Raw genomic sequence first — 23563 nt, forward strand, 5'->3', positions numbered from 1 at the left:
TTGAAGGAATCAGGAATCGTTAGCCTGTAGAAGAGAAGACTTGGGGATAGAAGGATAGGATATATTGTAGTTGTTTTTAAATAGTGGAATAGAAGAGTAAATGACTTTGTCTTGCTTGGTTCCAAAGGTCAAGATGAGAAGCAATAGTTAGAATTTGAAGACAGGTAGATTTTGGCTGATAAGAAACAATTTTCCTACAATTAGATGTATCCATAAGTGGAATGATATATTGCTGAAATTAATGAGCTCCCCATCAGTAGGGGTCTTCAGATGGATGCTTGGAACCCAATCTTCCATTTGAGAAAATTTCTGCTCAGGTATTTTATTAGATGAATTCTGGAGTTCCTTCAACTCTGATATTCTGTGATTGTACATATTATGCCTACCTGAGTAGAGTTATTTGTTAATGTGTTTAGTCAATACTATTATAAAAATGATTAAACAGTTATTAAAAAAGTATTCAGGAACAGCCCAAAACAAAATTGAGATTTCTCAAGCAATTCTTCAAATGTGATGATATAATTGCCCTAAACATGTAAAAGAGAAGCAAATAAAATGTGGAAATACAAAATACAGAGAAAAAGCATATGGAATTTCAAATAATTTGATGATAATTAGAGATTCTTTGAAATTTCATTGAGGGCAAGAGTAGATGAAGGGGGAAAGGGCATTATAATGATTGACCACCAATCAGGTTTCTCTGCCTTGTATTCCCTAACAATATCTCCTTCACCCCTCCATGCCAACCCACCGCACACTTTGGAGATTTGAGAGGGAAAATAAAAAGACAGGAAAATTTTAAAGGAAAAAAAATGATATAAGAAAGAAGAAAACAGAAGATAGCAGTAGAAAAGAAGAAGCAAAAGTATTCTGCAGTGATTTTCAATTGTTCAGAAATGGGAGAATGATATTAAAGATTCCAAATGAAGAACTCAAGTCATGCCAAACATCCCTTCTGGGGATTTTCCACCCCAGTCTGGGAGGCAGGAAGTTCCTTCAGAATAAATGACATCTATTTTACCTTATTCATGGTATGTGCATTCTGTTTTGCGAGCACCATGTCCATAGAGTCGCTTAGTTTCTTGAACTGAAAGTTGCTAGGGTGCTGACGGTAATTCCTGTCACTTGCATATTCAGTAGCTTTCTTGGCCTTCTCCACTTCCAGAGAACCAGCTGGACTCCAGCCAAGGCCTTTGTACCAATCATTGTAGTCCTGTTTATATTCATTCTATAAAGAAAAGAAGTAGATTCTACCTTACCTCACCCACTCTTTGCTGGGAGCATTTGTCTGATGAAAAAAAATGGAATCTCCTTTCCCTTCTTAAGACCACCAATTACCAATCCAAAAGGAAACACAGGCTTACGTTGCTTTGAATGCGATTCATATTCCTGCACTGCTCAAGGCTCACTGCATCGGGAAGGAGGATGTACTTGTGAATCAGGTTCTTGTAGCCAGTGTTGCTTACGTTGGCCTGGGCATCCCTGGCTGCTATGACACTGAGCATGTCAGCAGGTGTGTGGTAGCTGGTCTTGGTATTCTCATAGTTTTTCTTGTATTCTCGTTCAGACTGCATTTTAGCCACTTGCATGTAGTGGACTAGTTTGGGGTCATCTTGAACATTGCGGAAACCAACCATCTTCCCCTTTTCCTTTTCATAATTATATTTGTACTTATACTGTGAAGAAAATAAAAAGATGGGTGTCAGAACTCCTTGGGTAAAAATCAAGGAAAAAAGGGTCTTAAAAATTGCTGATTCACAGGATTATAAATTTAGGTTTGATATCATCTAGTCCAGTTCCCCCTACTCCTATGCACACACATTTTACAGATAGGAAAACTGAGGTTTTTAGAGATTATGTGATGATTCAAACTCAGGTCCTGTGACTTTAAGTGCAGGTTTCTTTCTCCTGTACATAATGGCTCCCATGTATTAAAGAACAGTGGGGTTTGTCCAACTCGTTGTTCTGAAAAATCTTAATTACTCAGCACAACTGAATGACGGGTAAGGATCTATTCTTGAGGAATGGGACATAATATTATGAAATTGCCTTTATGGGCCTCATAGAATACAACAAGGTTCTTTAAATATACAATGAGCTAGTATCATTAGACCAGTTTATAGATGGTCATAGCAAAACTACAAGAGAGGACTTTGGTGTATCAGCTGACAAGCTGGGCTCAGTACCAGTCTAATGCTCTTATTGGCAGGCACATGGCCTCTTTAATGTTTCTAGAAGTCAAGTTGACTTCAAGTTGAAGTGTGCTTGCATGAGAAACAAAACTCCAGGCAATTGTTTCCATTCAGACTTACATCACTGGCGATATCTCTAGAAGCTTTGGCAGCAGTGATAGGAATTGCATCAGTTCTGAGATCATATCCCTTCTTCCTTGCCTCTTCCCAGGAAAGTTTGTACATTTTCTATGGAGAGAAACATAAGCGCACAAAAAGAGTATTGGTGGTTGGATTGGAAATCAGGTCTTCTGGCAAGCTATTTCTTTCCACTTACTGTATGGATGTCATAAATCAAAGTAAAAATTTAAGAACAGAGAGAGTAAGGTAATTTCAGAGATACCTCAAATCAAACTCATAATGTTTTTAATTGGTTCTTTTAAATATATGGAATTCTAAGAATATCAGGGATTCTTCAACCCTGTAGGAAGAATTTCAAGAAAGGAAAAGTTTTCTGGGAGAGAAAAATTATATACAAATTCCAGTTAGGCAAAGAAAAGAAAAATACAACACCAAATACTATAACTAGTATAACATATAGTATGATATTTCCTCATCCTAGGTTCTAATAATGGTTCTGCCTTCCTTCCCCATCTGAGAATTTCACACAGGTGAGTCTCCATGAACTCAAAAGCAAAGAAAGTTCAGACTTCTACCCTCTTCTCTCTCATCCCTTTCCTGCTACTAGTGTTCCTTCTTAGTCTTGAAGAAAATACAGCCACAGATTCTTATTGTAGCACCCTGGAATGCTGCCATTCCTTCATCGTTTTAGATCTCTGGAATGTCACTATTATTTTCATTAGACACAAAAGTCTATACTTTGAGTTGAATGTCTCACTTTAGTTTTATATCCTCACAGTATCACCTGAGCATAGTACCATGGATATAATAGATGCTCAATAAAATTTGCTTATCTGATGAATGAAAAAATAGATTCTAGTGACATAGATAGGGAAACTATGGCAGGGACACACATACTTACATCACTCATATTAATTGCATTTGCTTTTGCCAAAACAATCTGAGGGTGATCAGGCATGATGTGAACTTTGGTCTTGTCTGCTTCCCAAGCTTGTTTGTAGAGATGCTAGAAAATTCAAAAGTAGTGACGTTAAAACCAAAAAGCCTCTTAGAGAAAATTGATTAATGCAGTAACAAACCAGGGTTCCAGAGGATCAAAGATAAAACATGATTTCTACTTCCTAAAATAGATCTGATGGATTCAAGCTGTAAAATAAATCATAACATTTTGGACATGCCCAATGTGGAAATTTGCCTTTCTTGACTATGCAAATTTGCTACAAGTGTTCTCTCTGTCTCTCTCTCTCCTCTTACCTTTCTCTCTCTTTCCCTTTCTTCTTTGGTTTTATTTAATCAGAGAGGAGAGAGGAAGTAGAGAAAATTTAATGTTTAATTTAAAAAATAGTAAAATAGAATTTAAAAATTCTGTCTAGAAATTTCACATTGTTTATCCATATACAGTAGCTGTTGTTTTAAGAAATTAATTTTAAGGTAACAATTGAATTAGCTCTGTTGAAGTGAAAAGATGAATAGAACTTAACTAAACTTGATCAGGAGGTCAGGAACCTTGTTCCAGCTATGGCACTAACTGATGATCTCACTTTTAGTATACCACTTCACTCCTCAGGGTCTCAATTTCCTTTCCTATAAAATGAGGGGGTTGGTTTAGATGTCAAATATCCCAGATAGCACTAACCTTCCCTTTCTAGCCTCTATGTCATAGCCTAAAAATACAACCATTAAAGATGTGAAACATGCTTAAGGAGATCTCTTGCTAATCCATGGGAAGGATCTCCTAGCCCTTTCTGAAAATTATGGGCATTTTGGAATTTCTAGTCTTGAAGTAGGAATGGAAGTCTGAGTATTTATTTCCTATTAGGCCAATGTTCTTCTAAAAGATACAATTTAAATTTTCTGGTCTAAAAAGGATCATTATTCTATAGAACTGATGGAGGAAGCAATAAGGATATGGTGGTATGGCTCTAGGTTCTAGAATGGCCCCTCACCTGAGTGTCCTAGGGATGTTTTGGTATAGCCATAGGGTTCCCTAGATTGTGACTATCTCATGGCAGTTCGGTTGGTAAGAGCCTATCCACAGCACGCCAACATCTGCACATCTGTCATAGGGCCCACTGGTTCTATCTTACAAACTGATACTCAGCCCCTTCAGCAACAAGTCAGTCCTAGTTTATGCAGGGTTGGTATGGTTGTTGTCCTTCATGTTTGAAGAGGACCAAAATGACATCACTATGTTGAGGTTTAAGGTACAGTGTGTCTGATTGTGACTGATCAAACCACTATAAGCTCTAAAGGTTCTACCACAGTTTGGGCACAAATAGTCCATATGAACATTTGGAGTAGAGATGTCTCTAAATATGCATATCTCACATTTTTTTCATTACCTATAGTTCTTTAGGCATTTTCTTACATCAGTAATGTTGAAGATTTACACACAGGTCACTGTTATTTCCCAAACTTAATTAATTGTGATTGAAACCTGCTCACCAGTTGAAGAACTGCTATAGTTTTAGTAGCTTTAAAAGGCATTGAGGTTTGCTGGGGATGGAAGCTCAATTCCAGGTGGACAGTCTCGGGCGGGTAAAGGTGGGAACTTCTAAATCTTAGAGTTCTCACGAGACCCCCCAGGAAACGACTGGGAATCGAGGTGAACCGAGCTATCTCGTGTATTTCCGCCTCTTCCCGTGAGAAACGTGATGGGAGAGAGCTCTCCCCGCCCTTGAGATTGTCCCGGATCTGGGCACACTATTGTTATCTAACAGCACGGTATTCAGATGCAAACTATGCTGCTGAAGAGTTTAAGTGGGATCAGGAAAGCCTGAAAGTGCTCTTGGGCGGAGGGGCGCGGAGCAGACAGGACAACAAGGCTCCGCTTTTCCTCTCTCCTCTCTTCCCTCCCCCTCTCTCCCCGCTTATACTTCTACTTCCAATCTCTTAGTGTAAGATCTTTGCCTCCTTGGGAGATCTTTCTCTTTCCCTCCTAAGGAAGAATTCCCCTGCACTTGTAACTAGACCCTGAAATAAAGCTCAACCCTTGTTTGACTCTGGAACGTCCTTTCTCTCATACGAGCATCCGGTTTGGCCAACCGAAGACCTCGGGAGGTGAGGTAAGGGAAGACTCGGGTAGCCCACAGGCCTCTAGGCCTGGCAGAGGTTTTTACAACAAAGTGTGTATAACATGTTTATCCAGAAATATATGTATTTATATAGAGATACATATTTTATGCAACAGAGATAACAATAATATGGATGAGTTGCCATCTTTATTAATGGAAGGGATACCATATCCATAATATCCCAGAGTCATTGAATCATAGAATTCTAGAGTTGGAAGGAACTTCACTGGCCACTAGTCCAACCTGCATCTGAACAAAATTCCCCTCTACTACATATCTCCCCTGATAGAGGGGAAATTCCTTAAAGGCAGGGACTGTTTCTTTTTTGGCTTTGTATCTCCAATGCACTTAATAAAAATTTGTCAATGGATTGATACATGACAAATGACTATTCAACCACTGCTTGAAAACAGTTATCTCCTTTGGGACAGCCCTCTTTGTTAGTTTTTCCCAACATGCCCCTGATGTCTGACTTACTGCGATTCCTACCTATTATACCTAGTCTTCCTGAATTATTCAAGCCTATAAGAACAATACCTGAAGTTTTCACAGCTTTATGATTTACAATGCACTTCCATACTCTTTATTTTGTAGGGTTCTTACAACCCTGTGAGGCTTGGTATTGTTATGATAATTTTTCAGGGAAAGAAACTGAGGCTCAGAGAACCCAAATGGCTTTCTCAGTATCACATTGCTGAAAGCATAGAGAGATAGTGATCAGTACCAATTCTTCTGACCCCTAGTTCTATGTTTTTTGTCCTCCCTTTGAAAAATTAAATTGTTGAAATATTACTTACTTCATTCATAATTTTTGCATTATTTTGCGCTAGAACCATGTTCATCGAGTCCATCAAAGTAGAATACTTCAGGGTATCTGGATGCTGGCGGTACTTCTTCTCACTGATGATGTCCATGGCTTTCTTGTTTTTCTCAGCTTCCAGTGAGCCAAGGGGCAGCCATCCGACACCTTTCATGAAGTCATCATAGTCTGCTTTGTACCGATTCTTTAAAAAAAAAAAAGGCAGTGAGAGAAGGAATGAAACAATGATTAATTATGTGGACAACGGAGAAGTAGTACAGACCAACGAGCACAGGATATATAATAGTTAATAGCTCCCATTTTAGTTTTCAAAAAATGAAATTCTATCATTTTAAATATTCAGCTTCCAGTGTTTTTCACCAAATCAAGAGACATCATATCCCGGATAGATCTAGAGCTGGAAAAAATTCAAGATAATTCAATCTACATCCCTTGCCCCCATTTTACAGATAAGGAAATTGAAAACCAAGGAAATTAAGTGACTTGCCCAAGGTCATCTAGGGAATTACAGAGTTCAACTTTTAACTCAGGCGTTACAGTTTTATCAAGTTCAGGGTTCTTTTACTCAGGTTCCTTTCACAACTATCTTAGAAAGAAAAAATGCTACTCAAATGCAAAGAGACAATAACTGTCTGTGAGAATTTTATTTCTGACTCAGTTTCCTAGATCATAGATTTAGAGCTGGAAGGGACCTTAGAGACCATCTAGTTCAGTCCTCTCATTTTACAGATGGAAAAACTGAGGCCCAGAGAGGCTAAGTCATTTGCTCATGGTCACACAAGCAATTAAATGGAGGAGCTGATATTTACCCTCAGGTCCTACAATTCCAAGTTCAGTTCTCTTTTTCATAGTACAATACTCTGTTAAGGAACATTATCTCAAATTAATTTGTGTCCAGATATTACAAGCAACTCGGTTTATATATCTTGTCACCTTGAAAGTATCTAGCTTTTAATCAGACTTCAGGCAGTCTCTGAGTAGCACCTCACTCCACTTCCCAGTCTATCACAACCCACCACTGCTTTTTAAAGACCTCACAGCTATTTTGTGACAAACTAGACTTTTCCCTCAGTTCTTACTCTTGCCTAGTGTGGATTGCACTATGTCTGCGTCTGTTTGGCTATGCCCTGTCAACCTCTATTTCTCTTTTCAGTGCTACCTTTTGCCCCTGTATAGCTCCTAATTTTAATTTCTTGTATGTGGCACAGTGGATGGTGTTCTGGACCTGGAGTCAGGAAGACCTGAGTTCAAATGTGACTTCAGACACTTACTGGCTATGTGACCTTGGACAAGTAACTTAATCTCTATTTGCCTCACTCTCCTTGACTATAAAATGGGGATGATAATAGCACCTACCTCCCAGAGATATTGTGGAGACCAAATGAGACAATACTTATAAAGTGCTTAATAGGTAATACTTTGACCTAACACAGTGCCTGGTACATAGTAGGTACTTAATAAATCTTTCCTTTCTGCTTCCCTCCCTCCCTTCCTCCCTCCCTTCCTCCCTGTCTCCTTCCTTCCTTTCTTCCTTTCCTTCTTTCCTTCTATCCCTCCTTTTTCCCTCCCTTCCCCCTTCCTCCTTTCATTCCTTCTTCCCTTTCTTCCTTTCCTCCTTCCATCTTTTCTTCTCTCCTTATAGCAAATGAGTAACTATGAGTGCTGGGTTCTCCCTCTGCATGCCTTTCTCTGTCTTCACTGGTATAGTTTGGCATGATTTTTCTAATAGTCACTCCTATACAAACAAATGTATTTTTGGTTTTTGCCATCTGTGAATTGCCACAGCAAAATTAGAAAATGACATAGTCACTGTGCATTGCAAAAGTTGAGGCAGCATCAGGTCTAAGAAACAAAGATCCTCAGGGACGCATTTGCTTTCCTGTTTTTCCTCTTCCTCTACTGTGGGGCAGTTACTTTCAAAGTATGAAAGGGTCCCTAAGTCAGCATGCACAAATTCTTGTGTCTTTCACTCACATCGCTCCGGATATGCATCATATTTTTGGCTAACTCAAAGTTCATGGAATCTGGAAGCATGTTGTACGTGTGGATCAGATTCTTGTAGTTGATATTGGTAGCCACTTCCTGAGACTTCTTCGCTGCCACGACACTGAGCATGTCCACTGGAGTGTGGAATGATGTCTTTGACTTCTCATAGCCTTTCTTATATTCTCGGTCAGACTGCATTTTAGCCACTTGCATGAAGTGCACTAATTTGGGATCATCCTCAAGGCTCCGGAAGCCAATGTGCTTCCCTTTGGCTTTTTCGTAGGCCTGTTTGTACTTGTACTGTGGGCAGAAGGAGAAAGTGGGACAGAGGTAATGAATAAGGGAAGAGAACAGGTTCCCATAACCATATGGTGGCTACCATTTTAAAGTGTATTTGGTCTCAGCTAGTTTAAATTAAGCAAAAGAGGAACTAAATAGAAATAGATTAAAAAAAAAGGATTTCATCTCAAGTTTCCACTTTGGCATCCAAAAGCTAAGAGGACACGAGGGAAAATGAACTCTGTATGAATCCTAGTAATTCAGAAATGAAGGCTGAATCAAGGTACATAGGCTGTGAAGGTATGTGTTGAGAAGAAGAAATAACTGAATAAATTATGACATTTGAATAAAACAGAATACTATTGTGCCATAAGATGGTTTCAGAGAAACCTAGGAAAACTTATATGAACTGATATAACAGACCCAGGAATATACTTTATATATAAAGTGATATAACAGACCCAGGAGAATACTTTATATTTAAACTATGGCAGTGTAAGAACGAACAGCTTTGAAAGATTTAAGAATTGTAATCAGCATACAATGATCAACCATTATTCTAGAAGATTGATGATGAAAAATGCTACCTACCACCTGACAGAAAGGTGATAGACTAGCTATGCAGAATGAGACATGTTTTCTAGACATGGCTAACATGGGAATCTGTTTTGGTTGATTTTGCATATTATTATGAGGGTTTTGTTTTTCTTTGTCCAGTGGAGGAGGGAGGTGGAAGAGAGGGAAAAGAAGTGCTTGTTATTTTTTAAAATTTTATTAAAATATTTTTTAAAAAGATTTGTTTTTACCCTGCTATCTATTCATTAGGGAAAAAAAAAACTATGCTGACATAGTTTCCCCTAAGATCGCCTTTAGGCCTTGGAAATGTTTGGTCAGTGGATTTTGAGTCAAAACTGTCAATACTTAATACTGAGAATTGCCTTGAAAGACCAATGTGAAATAAATTAGAAACTTCTGGAAAAACCAAACTGGGTTAAAAACATTTAATTTCTTTTTTTAGTTATCTAATCAAATGGGATAATATATGGAGAATGTTTGGAACTCTTAAAATGCTATAAAATGTGCACTACTATTGTTATTTCAAAAGTATATTAAATAATAATAGAGTCTGTCGGTATCAATGTGGATGTTAAGAAGCTGATAAATAGGTTTTCTTAAAGACCTGGCCACAATATTATCAGTGGGGCAACTGAGAAAAACTATTGAATTCTGTCAATTTTCTTAGGGGTTCTGAAGAGTGGAGGTCTTATCAAGGATAAATAATGCCCATGTGTAGAAGGAAAGCAGTACATGATTCCCTTAAGCCTGTCTCATCTTACCACTGACTTTGTACTTAAGATTCTTTGTATCTTAATGAAGGCCCAGTAAGAGAACTTACATCACTGGCAATGTCTCGAGAGGACTTGGCAGCCTGTATTGAAATAGCATCTGTCCTCAGGTCATATCCTTTCTTCTTAGCCTCTTCCCAACCAGATCTGTAGAGTTTCTAATCCACAAAGAAGGAAAATAAGATCATTTTATTACTCAGACCAGAAAGTCAATCCTTCCCCTTCCTACCCCCCAACAAGACTGATTTGAAAATCAGGGGAGTAGAACACATGACAGCATGTTTTCACTGAAGGCTGAGAGTCTTTTTTTGGCTTCATCTACTTACATCACTCATGGTGATTTGGTTTACTTTGGACAATAGAATATCTGGAGTGTCGGGCATAACATGGATGGTGGTCTTGTCTTTGTTCCATTTCTCAGTGTAGAGCCTCTGTAGTGGGAAGATTGGAACATTTTATAGTGAGAAAAACATGAGTAACCCCATGAGAAGAATCCCAGAAAAAAAGATTCATATACAATGAAATTCTTGTGGTTTCTAGTTGTTTCTGGATGACTGTGGTGTTTGCAGTACTATGCTTTTACTGGAAAAAAATCCTACCCTGGAGTGTATTAGCAGGAATGCAATACAGAAGGATCAGAACACAATCCTCTCATTGAATTCATTCTTATTGAGGTTGTTTTTATAAAGACCTGAGCACTGTCTGTTCTTTAACTCTTGAGTTTAATAAGGACATTAAGGAAATGTGAAAGTTCCAAAAGCGACCGGCAAAATAACTAATGACATGGTATCCAAGTATTGAGGTTAAATGGACTAGGTCAACATTCCTGGAGAAGCCAAGATAAAGAATCTCTTTAAAAATAGAGTAATGCTTTTAAAAAACACATTATTCACTAGCTCACCATTCCTTATATTCATAGAACAATATTATAGGAAAGTAGCATTACTCCAACATTAGGAAACTGGCCAAAATTGCAGCAAGGGGAAGAAGCTATCAGGTCTCATCCCTTGTGAATCCACTTTCACTTGAGCCACAAAAGCTTTGTTTCATGGTCCTGACCACAAAAGTCTGCCTTAATCTGTGATGCTCTTTTAATTTAGCCACGGTGCAAAGACAATGACTTATTATTTATATAAAGAAGAGATTTCTAGTAAGAGTCAAGGAACCAGACATTTAGAACTAAAAGGGATACTAAAGATCACACCAACACTTGCACGTTACAGATGAGAAAAACTATGGCCCTGAGCAAACTGTGGTCCAATGTCACATAGCTATTAAATAGCAGAACTGAAATCGGAACACAAGTCTCCTGATTCTTAGTCACGTACTTGTTCCAATGCACCAAGAAAGAGAAGGGGTGTAACTGGCAAACCTGTCCACTGCACCAGGGAAGTTTTAGACACTGGAATTATTTAATAAGTCACAGAATTCTCCCATCTTCTGGAACTGAACAGAAAGGCTATTTGAGGATTCTCAGTTTGATTCTAGAATGTTGGGCTTCACCTTGTCCATAGTCAGCTTGTTATTTTTGTTCAGCACTTGCTCCATAGTATCCATGCCATAGGTAAACTTTAATTTTTCTGGGTGTTGGCGGTACTTCTTCTCATTAAGAATATCTCCAGCTCTTTTTACTTTCTCTGCTTCGAGGGACTCTGCTGGCAACCACCCAATTCCTTTCATCCAGTTGGTGAAATCTGATTTATAAAGATTCTGGAAAACAAAAGGGAAACACTCAGGCAGAACTTGGGCTTCTTTCCCTGAATGATTTATTCATTATTACAAATACAATGGGAACAACCTACTTTCTACTCCCCCTACTGTCTTTGGGAACATGTGAATAAAGCACATATTTGCTACTTAGGAGAATCTATGGAGTGATTTCTTTTCCGTTTTTAATAATACTTACTTCACTGGGAGAAAGAGAAGGAAAGCTAAGATCTTTCACAATTCTAAATGATTTCTAAAAGAGTATTGAGTTGATTAGGTAGAGTTAACAGAAGACAGCCCTCCTCTCATGAGCCTCCACTCTCAGAAAAGTTGGTGATGACATGGAGAGCTGCTGTCTAATGTGCTTCAAATCTGCCTCTCATACAGGAGATATAAAATCATAAGCTGTCAGAGCCAAAAGATACCTTAGAGTTCATCTTATCCAATTCCCTTGCTTTAAAAATGAGGCAGCCAAGGGTCACAGAATTCCATATACTTATATTTAAATCTACCATTTTGCTTTTGGCCATTCGGTTAGGTGGGTTTAGAGACTGGACCTGTGATTTCATTGGTGAAAGGCAGCTTGGAACCTAAGAGAGTTGTTCCATGGCAAAGAGATGTTAAGTGATTTGCCCAGGATCACATAGTATGCCTCAAAAAGGCCAGGGTTGAAATCAAGCCTTCTTGGCTTTGAGGCCAACTCTTTATCCACTATACCATATTGCCTATCTATATTCAGACAGAATAGAGATTTAAATGAGTCAAATGCTATAACTCAGACTTCACTGATATCTCTGGAAGCAGAGGGGAATGCTGAAAAGCAGGGGCTTCCTCAATAAATTTTTGTATTGATCAAATAAGATTCCTGTTCTTGCCCAAGGCAAATGAAAATTTCATCCTGATTACTTGGGCCAGATAAATTTCTAATATACATTTTAACAAGTCCATTGAGTAATACATACATCATTCTGGATCTGCATCGCCTTTCTTGAATGTTCTATATTCACGGCATCAGGCAAGAGGGTGTAATGATGGATTGGCTGTCTGTAGTTGGTGTTGGTAGTGGCTTCCTGAGACTTCTTTGCAGCCATCACACTGAACATATCCAACGGAGTATGATACCTGGTCTTGGTGGCCTCATAACCTTTCTTGTACTCACGGTCTGACTGCATTTTGGCCACATTCATGTAGTGAACCAGTTTAGGGTCATCTTGAAGACTACGGAATCCAACCTGCTTTCCTTTGTCTTTCTCATAGGCCTCCTTATATTTGAACTAGAGGAAAGAGAATGATAATGAAAGCCTCAAAAGGATATAGTATTTATCTCTCTACCAAAAAAGTATTAAACTGTAAAGTATCATTTACTTGGACTCACTGGGGCATCTAATCCAGGGAAACACCTATACTTGTAATATTTTAAAAGAAATATATTTTAGATGGAAATATATTTTGTATGACTACATATGACTAACCTATATCAAATTGCTTGCCTTCTCAATGAGGAGAAAAAAAAGAGTGAAGGAGAGAATTTGGAATTCAAAAAAAATTTTTAAAGGAATGTTAAATATTATTTTTACATGTAATTAGGAAAGAATAAAATATTAAAAAAAGAAATATAGTTTAGTTATTTATGATACCTAAAAAAAGTTATAGAATTCTTCATTAGTAGAAGGCCTTAGGGGGGAGAGAGAAATAGAAATTATGTGTTATTTCTAAATCAAGTATATAAATGTTTGTTGACTGACTGATTGAATAAGTGGATGTCTTGAAAGCTTGAGTTGGCCTTCCTAAATATTTTTAAATGCTCCTTCTACAAGTAGGCTTCTACTAAGACTTCATTCATTCTATGAAGAAATGACTTGCTGGGTAAAACTAAACCAGTCCATTCCTTGTATAAATCACTGAAAACTCAAATTACTGCTATGCAAATTAATGAGTTTCTCTCTATTTACCAAATAATTCATCCTACTAAAATAACAGTAAGAATGTGACCTATGGTCACCAAACAAAGTAGGGCTAGAGTTCTGTAATTAAAACTATAATTCATACCTTTTGTTTTGACTTGATTTCATCATAGAGAATTCTACAAGTCTCTTCCTACTCTAGTCCATCCTCCATTTGACTCTAACTCAGGTCTGATGATGTCAGACCTCCCCCACTTCTTAATAAACTCCAGTGGCTTCCTATCAGCTCCAAGATCAAATATAAAATCCCCTGGTTTCAATGCCCTTCATCCCCTGCTCCTCATACTCGTCCAGTCTTCTTCTAGGGTACATCCTGACCCCTTCCACATACCTCCCCTCACACACATACTCTTTGGTCCAGTGACAGCCTCCTTGATGACAGTTCATTTCCCAACTCAAGGTATTTTCCAATGTCCTTCATGCTTGGAATTTTCTACCTTTTTAATCTCCATCTTCTGGCTTCCCCCTTGGCTTCCTTCAGGTCCCAGTTAGAATCTCACTTTTTGCAGAAAGCCTTTCCTTCCCGCTCTTAATTCCAGAACTAAGCTAGTGCCTGGCACCTAGTCAGTTCTACATAAATGTTAGTTATTATTATTATCATAGCGCCTTCAACTATTTCCAATTTATCTTGTATATCTTGTATGCACATGCTTGTTTGCATGTTGCATTGCCTCCCCCATCAGACTTTAAGGTCCTGGACAACTGGGACTATCTTTTATCTTTCATTATATTAGAATTGATTAGCACAGTTTCTGGTACACAATAGGTACTTAATAACATTTATTGACCGATTTACTGACTTGTCATTGTATAGTCTTATACAATTCTTATACAACATTATCCATTACTGAGATGTTTCTATTTGATAATTATAAAAATTCCAGTTTTCCCCACAATGAAATTTAAATTGGAAATTGTATAAGCAGTTGAGAGTAGTAATGATCACAGAAATTCCAAATAATCCACAGTTGAGAAAAAAGCAAAATATTTGCTCCAATTAAACTGACCTATAGTGATTTTTCAAAAGTGATACAGTTGTAAACTCAAGTGGTAGAGAACATATTGCATGTGACATCAATATCCTGGAGGAAGTGCATAATTACTTGAATAGACCTTTAAATATTATAGAAAGATATGTAAAAGAAGGACAAATCATTCAAATTATACTTACATCACTAGCAATATTCCTTGCAGCTTTTGCAGCAAGTATTGGAATGGCATCTGGCTTTAAATCATAGCCTTTTTTAAGTGATTTCTTCCAGTCTGCTTTATAAAAAGCCTTAAGGAAACAGAAGACAGATTATACTTTGCAAACCTGAGAAATGAGTAGAATATAAAAACTCTCTTAAAAACAATACATTTCCAGCTGGTAGTGACCTGAGAGGTCATTTACTCCAATCTCCTCATTTCACAGATGAGGAAACTGTGGCCCAGAAAGATAGAGAGACTTATCCTAGGTCACACTGTAATAAGTAGCAGAGCCAGGATCTGAACCTAGATCCTTTGACATCAGGTCTGTTCTAGACCACTTCCATTAAGAGAATTCAATGAATCATGGGAACTAAGTAGCATTTCTTGACTTTTTTTTTTTTTTAATAAAAAGGATATTGGTTGACTTTTTAAAAAATCAATATAAGGACAGGGAAAGGGACTGGATCTGGAATTTCAATAATGTGAACTCACAGATGTGGAGAAGCCCTCTACCAAAGCAAGGGGGACACATTCTCTGCAACTTTGAGTCTTAAAGAGTTCCCCAGAACACAGAGAAGTGACTTGCCCTCTGTTCTAGGCAACTCTCTTAATGAACCATTTTTAAATTACACACAGTTTCTTCTGGACATGATTTTTGTTTTCAGACAGGGATTTTTCAACCTGGAAAAAGATGCTGGAGTAGTAACTTAAAACAGTTGTTAAAGGGTAAGATTGGCCCTGATTCAAGAAATGACGATGACCTTCAGCTCCACTGAGGAGGGGATGAATAAAAATTACATTTTAGCCTCAGATTAGGCATTAGGAAGAGTAGTTCCTAACGACTATTGAGTGTTTCTGTTGTGTGAATGTTAAAGACTTGGGGTAGGGGAGAGATTTTACTTTCTTTACAAGTCTCTAAAGACAAAACGGCTCTCGGACATGCGGTAAAAGTGAGGTTCTGCCTGAAGTTGGTGAGATTCAAACCATTAGTCATTACTCATAGGTCTACCCCCTCTAGCCCTATGACTCTATGGCAGAGACTTGATTTTAAAATCCAGGAGTTTCTATACTTGATTTTAGAGTTCCCACTTAGGTTGAAAAGAATCACATGATCAATCCATAAATCCCAACTAAACTGTGATTAAATCAACAGCATTCTAAGTACTCACATCACTCATGTTGAGAGCATTGACCTTGGCTTGAATAAACTGTGGTACTTCAGGGTCCAGAGTGTATTTGTGTTTTATTTTCTCCCCTTCTACCTTGTAGTTCAACTAAAAAGAAAAGAGATAACATCAAGCCCTTCATACAATACATAGCCCATTGGCTTCACAACATCCTAACAAACATTTGGTTTTATTTATACTTTGCTCAGGGTAAGGGGGCACTAAGGGAATATGGCAGTGGTTCTCAAAGTGTGGTCAGGGGGTATCTGGGGTCCCTGAAACTCTTTCCAATGAGTCCTTGAGGTCCAAACTATTTTTACAGTCATACTAAGACACTTTCATTTCAAATATAATAAGTATTGATAGATATGTCACATAAACCCAAGTTCTTTGGGAGATCCTCAATAATTTTTAAGAGTGTGAAAGGATCATGAGACTAAAATGTTTGAGAATCATTGTCTAAGCTATTCAAAGGTAAGTGTTCAATAGACATAAAAACTCACAACTATTATTTTGCAGCCAACTAAAAAAGTGCGATATGGAACTATAATGATCAGTGTGAAGTCAGAAAATTATATTATTAATTTTATTGCCACTTATCTGAGATAGTAGGGAGGAAATAAGAAGAGAGAACAATTACATATACAATCTCCAAATCTGATTTTAAAAACTCATTTCAGTATACTCATCCTTTAAGATTCTTTTTTTAAATTTTATTTTTAATTTATGGAAAATGAGATAAAATGGACAATGTCAATTACATTAAATTAAAAAGGATATAAACAAAATAAATGTAGCCAAAATCAGAAAGAAAACAGAAAATTGGGAAAATATTTCTATAGATACTATACCAGATAAATGTTTCACACCTAAAATATATAAAGAACTTTGTCAAATCCTTTAAGATTTAAGGCTGCAAAAATCTTCAGAACTGGCTGACAGTTTTCCTCCTTTATATTTTTCACTCCCTGCTCTCTGATAGAGGTATTAATGAATATTAAAACAGACAAACATCATGCAGGAAGAGAGCAAAGGGTGATAAGTAAAGTATCTGCATAACCAGGACCAATATTAATGATAAAGATAGCAATAGTAATATTAATTGAAATCAAAATAGCCCACAAGTACTTTCCTCATAACAACTCAACAAGCTAGGTGTATAAATAATATTATCTCCTTTTTTGAACTAAGAAAACTGAGAAACAGAAGAGTAAAGTAACTATTCCTACATCTTCATTATAATGACAAAATATCTGGTTAACACATGGGAAATATAGGAAATTTAATTTTAAAATTAGAGAAATACATATTTGCAAAATTGAACTGAATTTGGAGTCAGAGAATAACTACAACATTCATTATAAATAATTGCTAAGTATGGTAGTGGAGACCTGCAATCCCTACCTGTCACCTAACCACCAAAATGGTTAGTTCCCAAGATTCCTGGGGGTGGGGGTGGGCACAGGGAGGGGAGGATCAGGTTGCCTAAGGAAGGGCAAATTGGCCCAGGTCAGAAATGCCTCAAGTCAAAACTTCCAGTGTGAACTGGGGGGGCTTGGTCTATGCTCCTATCCTAAGTGGGATGGGGACACACCCAGTCTTTCTTTTTTCTTTTTTTTTTTTTTTAAAGGAAACAGTATTGCTCTAGGAGTTGGCCTTTTCCAGATCCTTAGGGTATTGTAAAACAGCTGTGAAAAACAGTACTAGGATCTATCAAAGCACACCGAGGCCAGGAAAAATCATTTCTCTCCCTAGCAAAAAATAGTTAACTTCAGAATCAGGGATGATAATGCTTTTGTCTATTAGATCTTTAGGTGAAAAGAGCTCAAAGCTTTCAGGACTTGGCAAATAGTCTTCTCTGAACTTTTATTTTTTCTGTCAGTAGACTGCAATATGTTGTGTGAATTCCCTCAGTTCCTGTGCTACATGCTCAAACTCCAAGCCACTTCAAAAGGTAAATATTTTCATTTCAGCTTTGAAAGCATTTTCCCCCTGTTTGCATAAACATTCCCTCAATAGTTGGAAGCCCCTTTCTTAGCTCCCCTGAAATTAAACAGTTCCTGCTGCAGGATGGTACAGCAGCATGACCTGAGGTCTTCATCAGTAGCAAGCACTTTTAAAAAGCATTTTGGTCAGTAACTAGCACACACGTGAAATGAAACTGCTTACATCACTCAGCTGCTTTGTATTCTGCTGAGCCAAAACCATGCCCATGGAGTCTGGCACACTTGTGAATTTGATTGTGTCTGGGTGCTGTCGATATTTCTTCTCGTTTAATGCCTCTCCAGCCTTCCTGGCTTTTTCGACCTCCAGAGAACCAATAGGGATCCAGCCAATGCCCTTGAAGAAGCTGTTGTAATCTTCTTTATATACATTCTACAAAAGAGAAATCTTGTGTGAGAAAACATCACAGAGAACAGGGAAAGAATATTTCTGAAATCCATCATTCTGCTCAGATGAAAGACATGTTAAGCAGAACCCACTAACAGTTGTTTGATTTCTTGACTATATTTGGTCTGTACAAAGATTCTGATCTATGTGTAGAAATGAGTAATTATGACTTTCCAAGGTCACAAGTGAGTTCTTAGTTAAGTTAATTTCCTACATTAACAAAAAATTTGCACAACATTTGCTAATGGTTCAGCTAACTAGTACACAGATCAATCAAGTACACAATCAAGCCTTTGTTTTCCTGTTTATCTATTGGGTGACTCAGAAATGCATGCAAGATGAGAACTTGAATTCAAGTTTGAAAAAAATTATACTACCTCTCTTGATTTCAGTAATGTTTTCTATTATACTGATAGTACAATATCAAGATAGATATTCAAAGCCTCCACATTCATAGTTCTTTATCTCATTTCTTCTGTAACAGGAAATCTTGGATTACCTTAAACCTTTCATGATTATAGAGGGACCGAAACTGATTAGCTTTTACAGCTAATGAGATATAATCTCTTTGAATTATAAGATCATTAAAGAGAAAAATATCCACTGTTACTAAAAGATCAAAAAAAGCCAGTGGAAAAGCCATGTGAAGAGTTTTTAGTTACAGTCACTGAAAATAAAATATGGAACTGTGTTAAGATCTCTTAGTATAATCTGAAGTCAAATACAGAGGGAAAATTGTAAGTTAATTAAATGGCTAAAATAAATGTCATGGAATCGTTAGTCTTACATATACTCACATCACTCTGAATCTGCATCATATTCTTTGAATGTTCAAGATTCATAGCATCTGGCAAGTAAGTGTAATGGTGTATCGGCTGTTTGTAGTTGACATTGGTGGCAACATCCTGAGCCATTTTCGCAGCAGTGATGCTGACCATGTCCCTAGGTGTATGATAGCTAGTTTTGGTATTCTCGTAGTTCTTCTTGTATTCACGATCAGACTGCATCTTTGCCACATTCATGAAGTGGACTAACTTGGGATCATCTTGAAGGCTTCTAAAACCAACCTGTTTTCCTTTTGACTTTTCATATGCTTCTTTATATTTATACTGCAAAAAAATGGTACAGTCATCAGATAGATACATTATCATGTAAGGCAGGATTGTATCATGCAGACAGAGAAAAACTCAACCTGTGATTGTCTTTTTGGAGGCACTACAAGAAATGCCAGACCAGATTGAAATATGATTACGACCAATCCCAGAATATTAAAGAGCTGTTCACTAAATTCTGGACCTGTTTTCACTCTTTCCTCTGTACCTTGAAGACTGTTTGAATGTAGAGGTTCTCTGAAGAGATTAAAACATAAAAACACTTTGGGAAACATGAAGAATTACCAAGAATTAGCCCTGTATCTGTGTGTCTTGGTACAGCAGCAGTTTTACAACGTATTGGGGGTTTTTCCCCTGCCAATCCAACGTTCATCATAGGGATGGGGAGAGGAGAAGGGGTTGAATCTGAAATATTGTTGGTATAGGGAATTCCTAAATGAATTCATTCTCTCTATCAATGCAGATCACACTCTCTAAAACCTGCCTGGAGAAGAGAGGTTAAGTGGCTTGCCAATAGTCATACAGCCGGTATGTACGAGGCAAGACTTAGGCCCAGCTCTTCCTGGCTTCAAGGTGGCTCTACTACCTTGAGCGCATCCGATCTTGTCTGATTTCAAAAACTAAACAGAGTTGAACTTGGCTAGTACTTGAGAGAAGATTAGGAAAAAACCCTTGCCTTTTTTCTTTTAATGGAAGGGTCTTCAATGAAATAGCCCAAATGTCAGAGTTCATCTTTACATTTCCCAAAATACAATGCATACTTTCTCACTCATCATAAATCCATATATATATATACATATATATACATATATGTATATATATATATGTAATATACAACCCTAGATAAAGCTGTCCCCAAGCTAACACTCAAATAATTGGGGGTAATGTTCTTACATTTTATCATCAACATGGTTTCATCATTCATTTATGCTACATGTACTATGTGCCCACTATATGTAAAAAGGTAATAAAAAAGAAGGATCTGCCCACTCCCTCTTTTTCTTTTCTAAATGCAGACTAAATATCATGGCATATATGGTGCCAATGAAGACTCTTGGGAACTTGTAATGCTTCTAAGAAATATTTTTTCCACTGAAAGGAAAATTGCATAGAATGTATACTTTTTTGTTATAGATGATTTGAGCATCTATTTACATGAAACAAAATAATTTCGTGGGGAAATGGGCCTCTTTCCATTTGGCTGAGAAAATCTATCCATTTTATTTGACACCCTTTACATCTCTCTCACACAACTATAATGTAGGCAGTCATCTGAATCCTGTATGGTAATGTCAGTCAATCTGTTTTATTGAAAGCAAAAGTAAAATGTCAGGGAAATATGTCAGTAGAGGTAATTTGCACCATGAATCAGGAGAGCAAACAGCTGTCAGCTCCAAGACAGCTTTACCAACTGGGGTCAACTAAAACAGAATGATAAATAAGGTTTAAAAATTGACAGCTTTTCAAAGCATTAACAATTTTGGGGGGAATTTGAATAGATGATAAATACAATGTATCACTGCCAATAAAATAGCACTTAGAGAAGTACATATTTGATTGCTTTTTTAAATGACAGCAGACAAACTTCACCTGAAATTTATACTCACATCACTAGCAATGTTTCTAGAAGCCTTGGCTGCAGCAATTGGAATAGCATCCCCCTTCACATTGTGTCCCTTGGCTATTAAATCATGCCAGTCACGTTTATAACATGTCTGGAAAAGAATTACAAACATGATTCCATCATTCTAAGTTCTGATCAATCAAAAGTTAATTCTGGGCTACTGGGCCATTAAAAAAATGCAGTTAAGTTTATAATGGATCCTATATGTTGACCTGTTTATGGCACATTTGTTTAAAAAAAAGCAAGTCACATTTAGAATAGTGACCGCATCAAGGGAAGTCTACTATGGTTTGGAATGATCAAGTCATATTTAGAATATTGCGTTCAGTGTGGGGCCAGCAAAACAGAGTGTGTTACATAGAGAATGACTAGGAGGGTGAAAGGTTTAGAATTCATATGGTATAAGGAATGATTGGAGGAAGTGTTTCATGTAGAAAAAGTTGACAGTAAACAAGATGACTGAATTGAAATCAAAGATTTCTCCACCTTCAAAGAGTAACATGAAGATATATTATGTAAGCTAAAGACTAGACTTATTTTGTGATGCTTCAAAAAGTTGAATTAAGACCAATTAGGGTAAAGAAACAAAATTCAATTCAATAAAAGGAAGAATTTTCTGACAAAAGGAGTTGGTCAATAATGAAATAGGCTGCTTTGCAAAATAGGGATCTCCCAGTCACTGGAAATGTCCAGGGAATTACTGAAGGGATTCCTGTAGGGGATAAATGAGGATGATATTATGGAGTGTTCTAGTCCTAAACTTTCATGATTTCACTAATGAATTATATAGACATCGCACGACTCGCAATTCTACTTACATCACTGATATTGTAAGCATTACATTTGGCCTGCATAAACTGAGGAAGGTCGGGGCTCATGATGTATTTGTGTTTCATCTCTTCTCCTTTAGCTTTGTATAGGATCTGTAGTCACAACAACACAAAATAAAATTCAGCACATGCAAAAGGAAAATTTCCACACAGTGCTATGGAAAGGTGTTAGTTTAATATTCTGACATATAAATAATTTTTAGAAGATTAGTTATACTTTCTTATGTTTGAGAAGCTTAGATATTTACACATCTTTGAGGAAAAAATTGTATTTCAAGTCTTATAGAAGAAAAATGGAAAGAAAAAACTCTGAGAAAAATTGTCTTTGCCCGTGGATGAATGAAAAAAAAATAACCTTTAACTACTGGTCAAATGGGAAGATATTTCAAAAGTTTGACAAACTGGTATTAATAGCAGAATACATTGCAACTAGAAAGATTTATCCTTTGCCCACTAAAATCTCAAGTCTTTAGAATTTTTTCCTTGTAAAAATAATACTTAGATTAAAGTCTGAGATCTAATTATAATTTCAACGCCTAAATCATACAATTATTCCTTTTGATAGGAAAGACATAATATTACAAGATGATAGGATCATCTGGAACTGGAAGCAAGTTTAGGGTTATCAAGCCTAACCCTCCTCATTTTATAGATAAAGAAACTGAGGCACTAAAAGATTGGGGTGACTTGCCCAAAATCACAAAGCAGAAAGTGTCAGAGCCAAGATTGAAGCCTTGTCTTCTGATTTCAAACCCAGTGCTCTTTCCACAATGCCATGATGTCTTATTTTAGCTTACCATTGACTATGTTTTTGGATTTATGTATATAGGGGCAAAGAAGCACATAGGCCTTCCACATAAAAATATCATTCTGTTTTCATAACCATTCAAATGAAATTATTTGTTTGAAATCTCATAGTGTATATTCATGTTCTGGAATCAAAAATAAATTTCCAACCCCTTGACTTTCAATTTTCTCTGTCAAGTGTCATGTGTAGACAAACAAGTAAATATTTCAACTAAAATCTGTAAATGTTCAAAAAAAACCCCTCAAGAATCAAAACCATCTGCGGGAAATACTCAACTTTAACTGAAACATTAACATTGGACAAAAATCCAACTAGTTGTGAAGTTACTGTCTTTTTTAGCACAGATGTATGTGCTTGATGTTAACATTATATGACTTCCATCAGCTATAATACACACAGTGATTTTATTTAGGCAAACATATTAATGTACCACTTTCCACCAAAGCCAAAAAATGAGTTTGTTTGCAATCATACCACATGGGATGAGTTCTGACCAGCAAAGCACATGTCCCAGAACAAGATACCTACTGTACTGCTAGAGTCTGAGCTATTATTGCTTCAAATTACTCCATTTATATCAATGATTTACCAGTATCAAAACCTAAAATCTCGGTACGGAAACTAGAGGACGAATATATTGTGAGCATAGTGGTTGGTATCTGGGTTTAATATGTTGTATATATGCATGCAGTACTGAGGTACAGATTTTTACTAGTCAAGTTTATTCACTAAGTGTTTCAAAGGCAGTTTATGTAAGGGGAAAAGTATGTGAAGAAATAGAATAATATGGCAACAATAATAAAGCAAGACGCAAGAAATTAAATATTAGTAAATTTGCAAGGTTTTTATCTATTTTTAACAACTTTTGGCCAAAAGCAATAAATTCTGACCTGATCCTCAAGTTTGAAAAAAAAATTGCATGGTTACAGTGTCAGTTTTCCTTACATTTGGTT

At 36.9% G+C, this 23563-nt stretch overlaps 1 protein-coding gene across 13 annotated transcripts in view; it reads right to left on the bottom strand.

Annotated features, from left to right (window-relative positions):
- Window positions 1-23563, bottom strand: part of NEB (nebulin) — a 241861-nt gene that overhangs the window by 162122 nt on the left and 56176 nt on the right. For all 13 annotated transcript variants that reach the window (XM_072611940.1, XM_072611945.1, XM_072611950.1 and 10 more), the window contains 16 exons: window positions 21791-21895; window positions 20956-21063; window positions 19034-19345; window positions 18015-18221; window positions 15849-15953; window positions 14660-14767; window positions 12487-12798; window positions 11321-11527; window positions 10144-10248; window positions 9868-9975; window positions 8181-8492; window positions 6184-6390; window positions 3214-3318; window positions 2313-2420; window positions 1365-1676; window positions 1022-1228 (listed from right to left, as the gene is read on the bottom strand). In XM_072611940.1, the coding sequence (XP_072468041.1) occupies window positions 1022-1228; window positions 1365-1676; window positions 2313-2420; window positions 3214-3318; window positions 6184-6390; window positions 8181-8492; window positions 9868-9975; window positions 10144-10248; window positions 11321-11527; window positions 12487-12798; window positions 14660-14767; window positions 15849-15953; window positions 18015-18221; window positions 19034-19345; window positions 20956-21063; window positions 21791-21895 (2928 nt within the window). The remainder of the gene's footprint in view (window positions 1-1021; window positions 1229-1364; window positions 1677-2312; window positions 2421-3213; window positions 3319-6183; window positions 6391-8180; window positions 8493-9867; window positions 9976-10143; window positions 10249-11320; window positions 11528-12486; window positions 12799-14659; window positions 14768-15848; window positions 15954-18014; window positions 18222-19033; window positions 19346-20955; window positions 21064-21790; window positions 21896-23563) is intronic.

Source organism: Notamacropus eugenii, chromosome 5, assembly GCF_028372415.1.
Source record: "Notamacropus eugenii isolate mMacEug1 chromosome 5, mMacEug1.pri_v2, whole genome shotgun sequence".
In the NCBI taxonomy this organism is placed as follows: Eukaryota; Metazoa; Chordata; class Mammalia; order Diprotodontia; family Macropodidae; genus Notamacropus; species Notamacropus eugenii.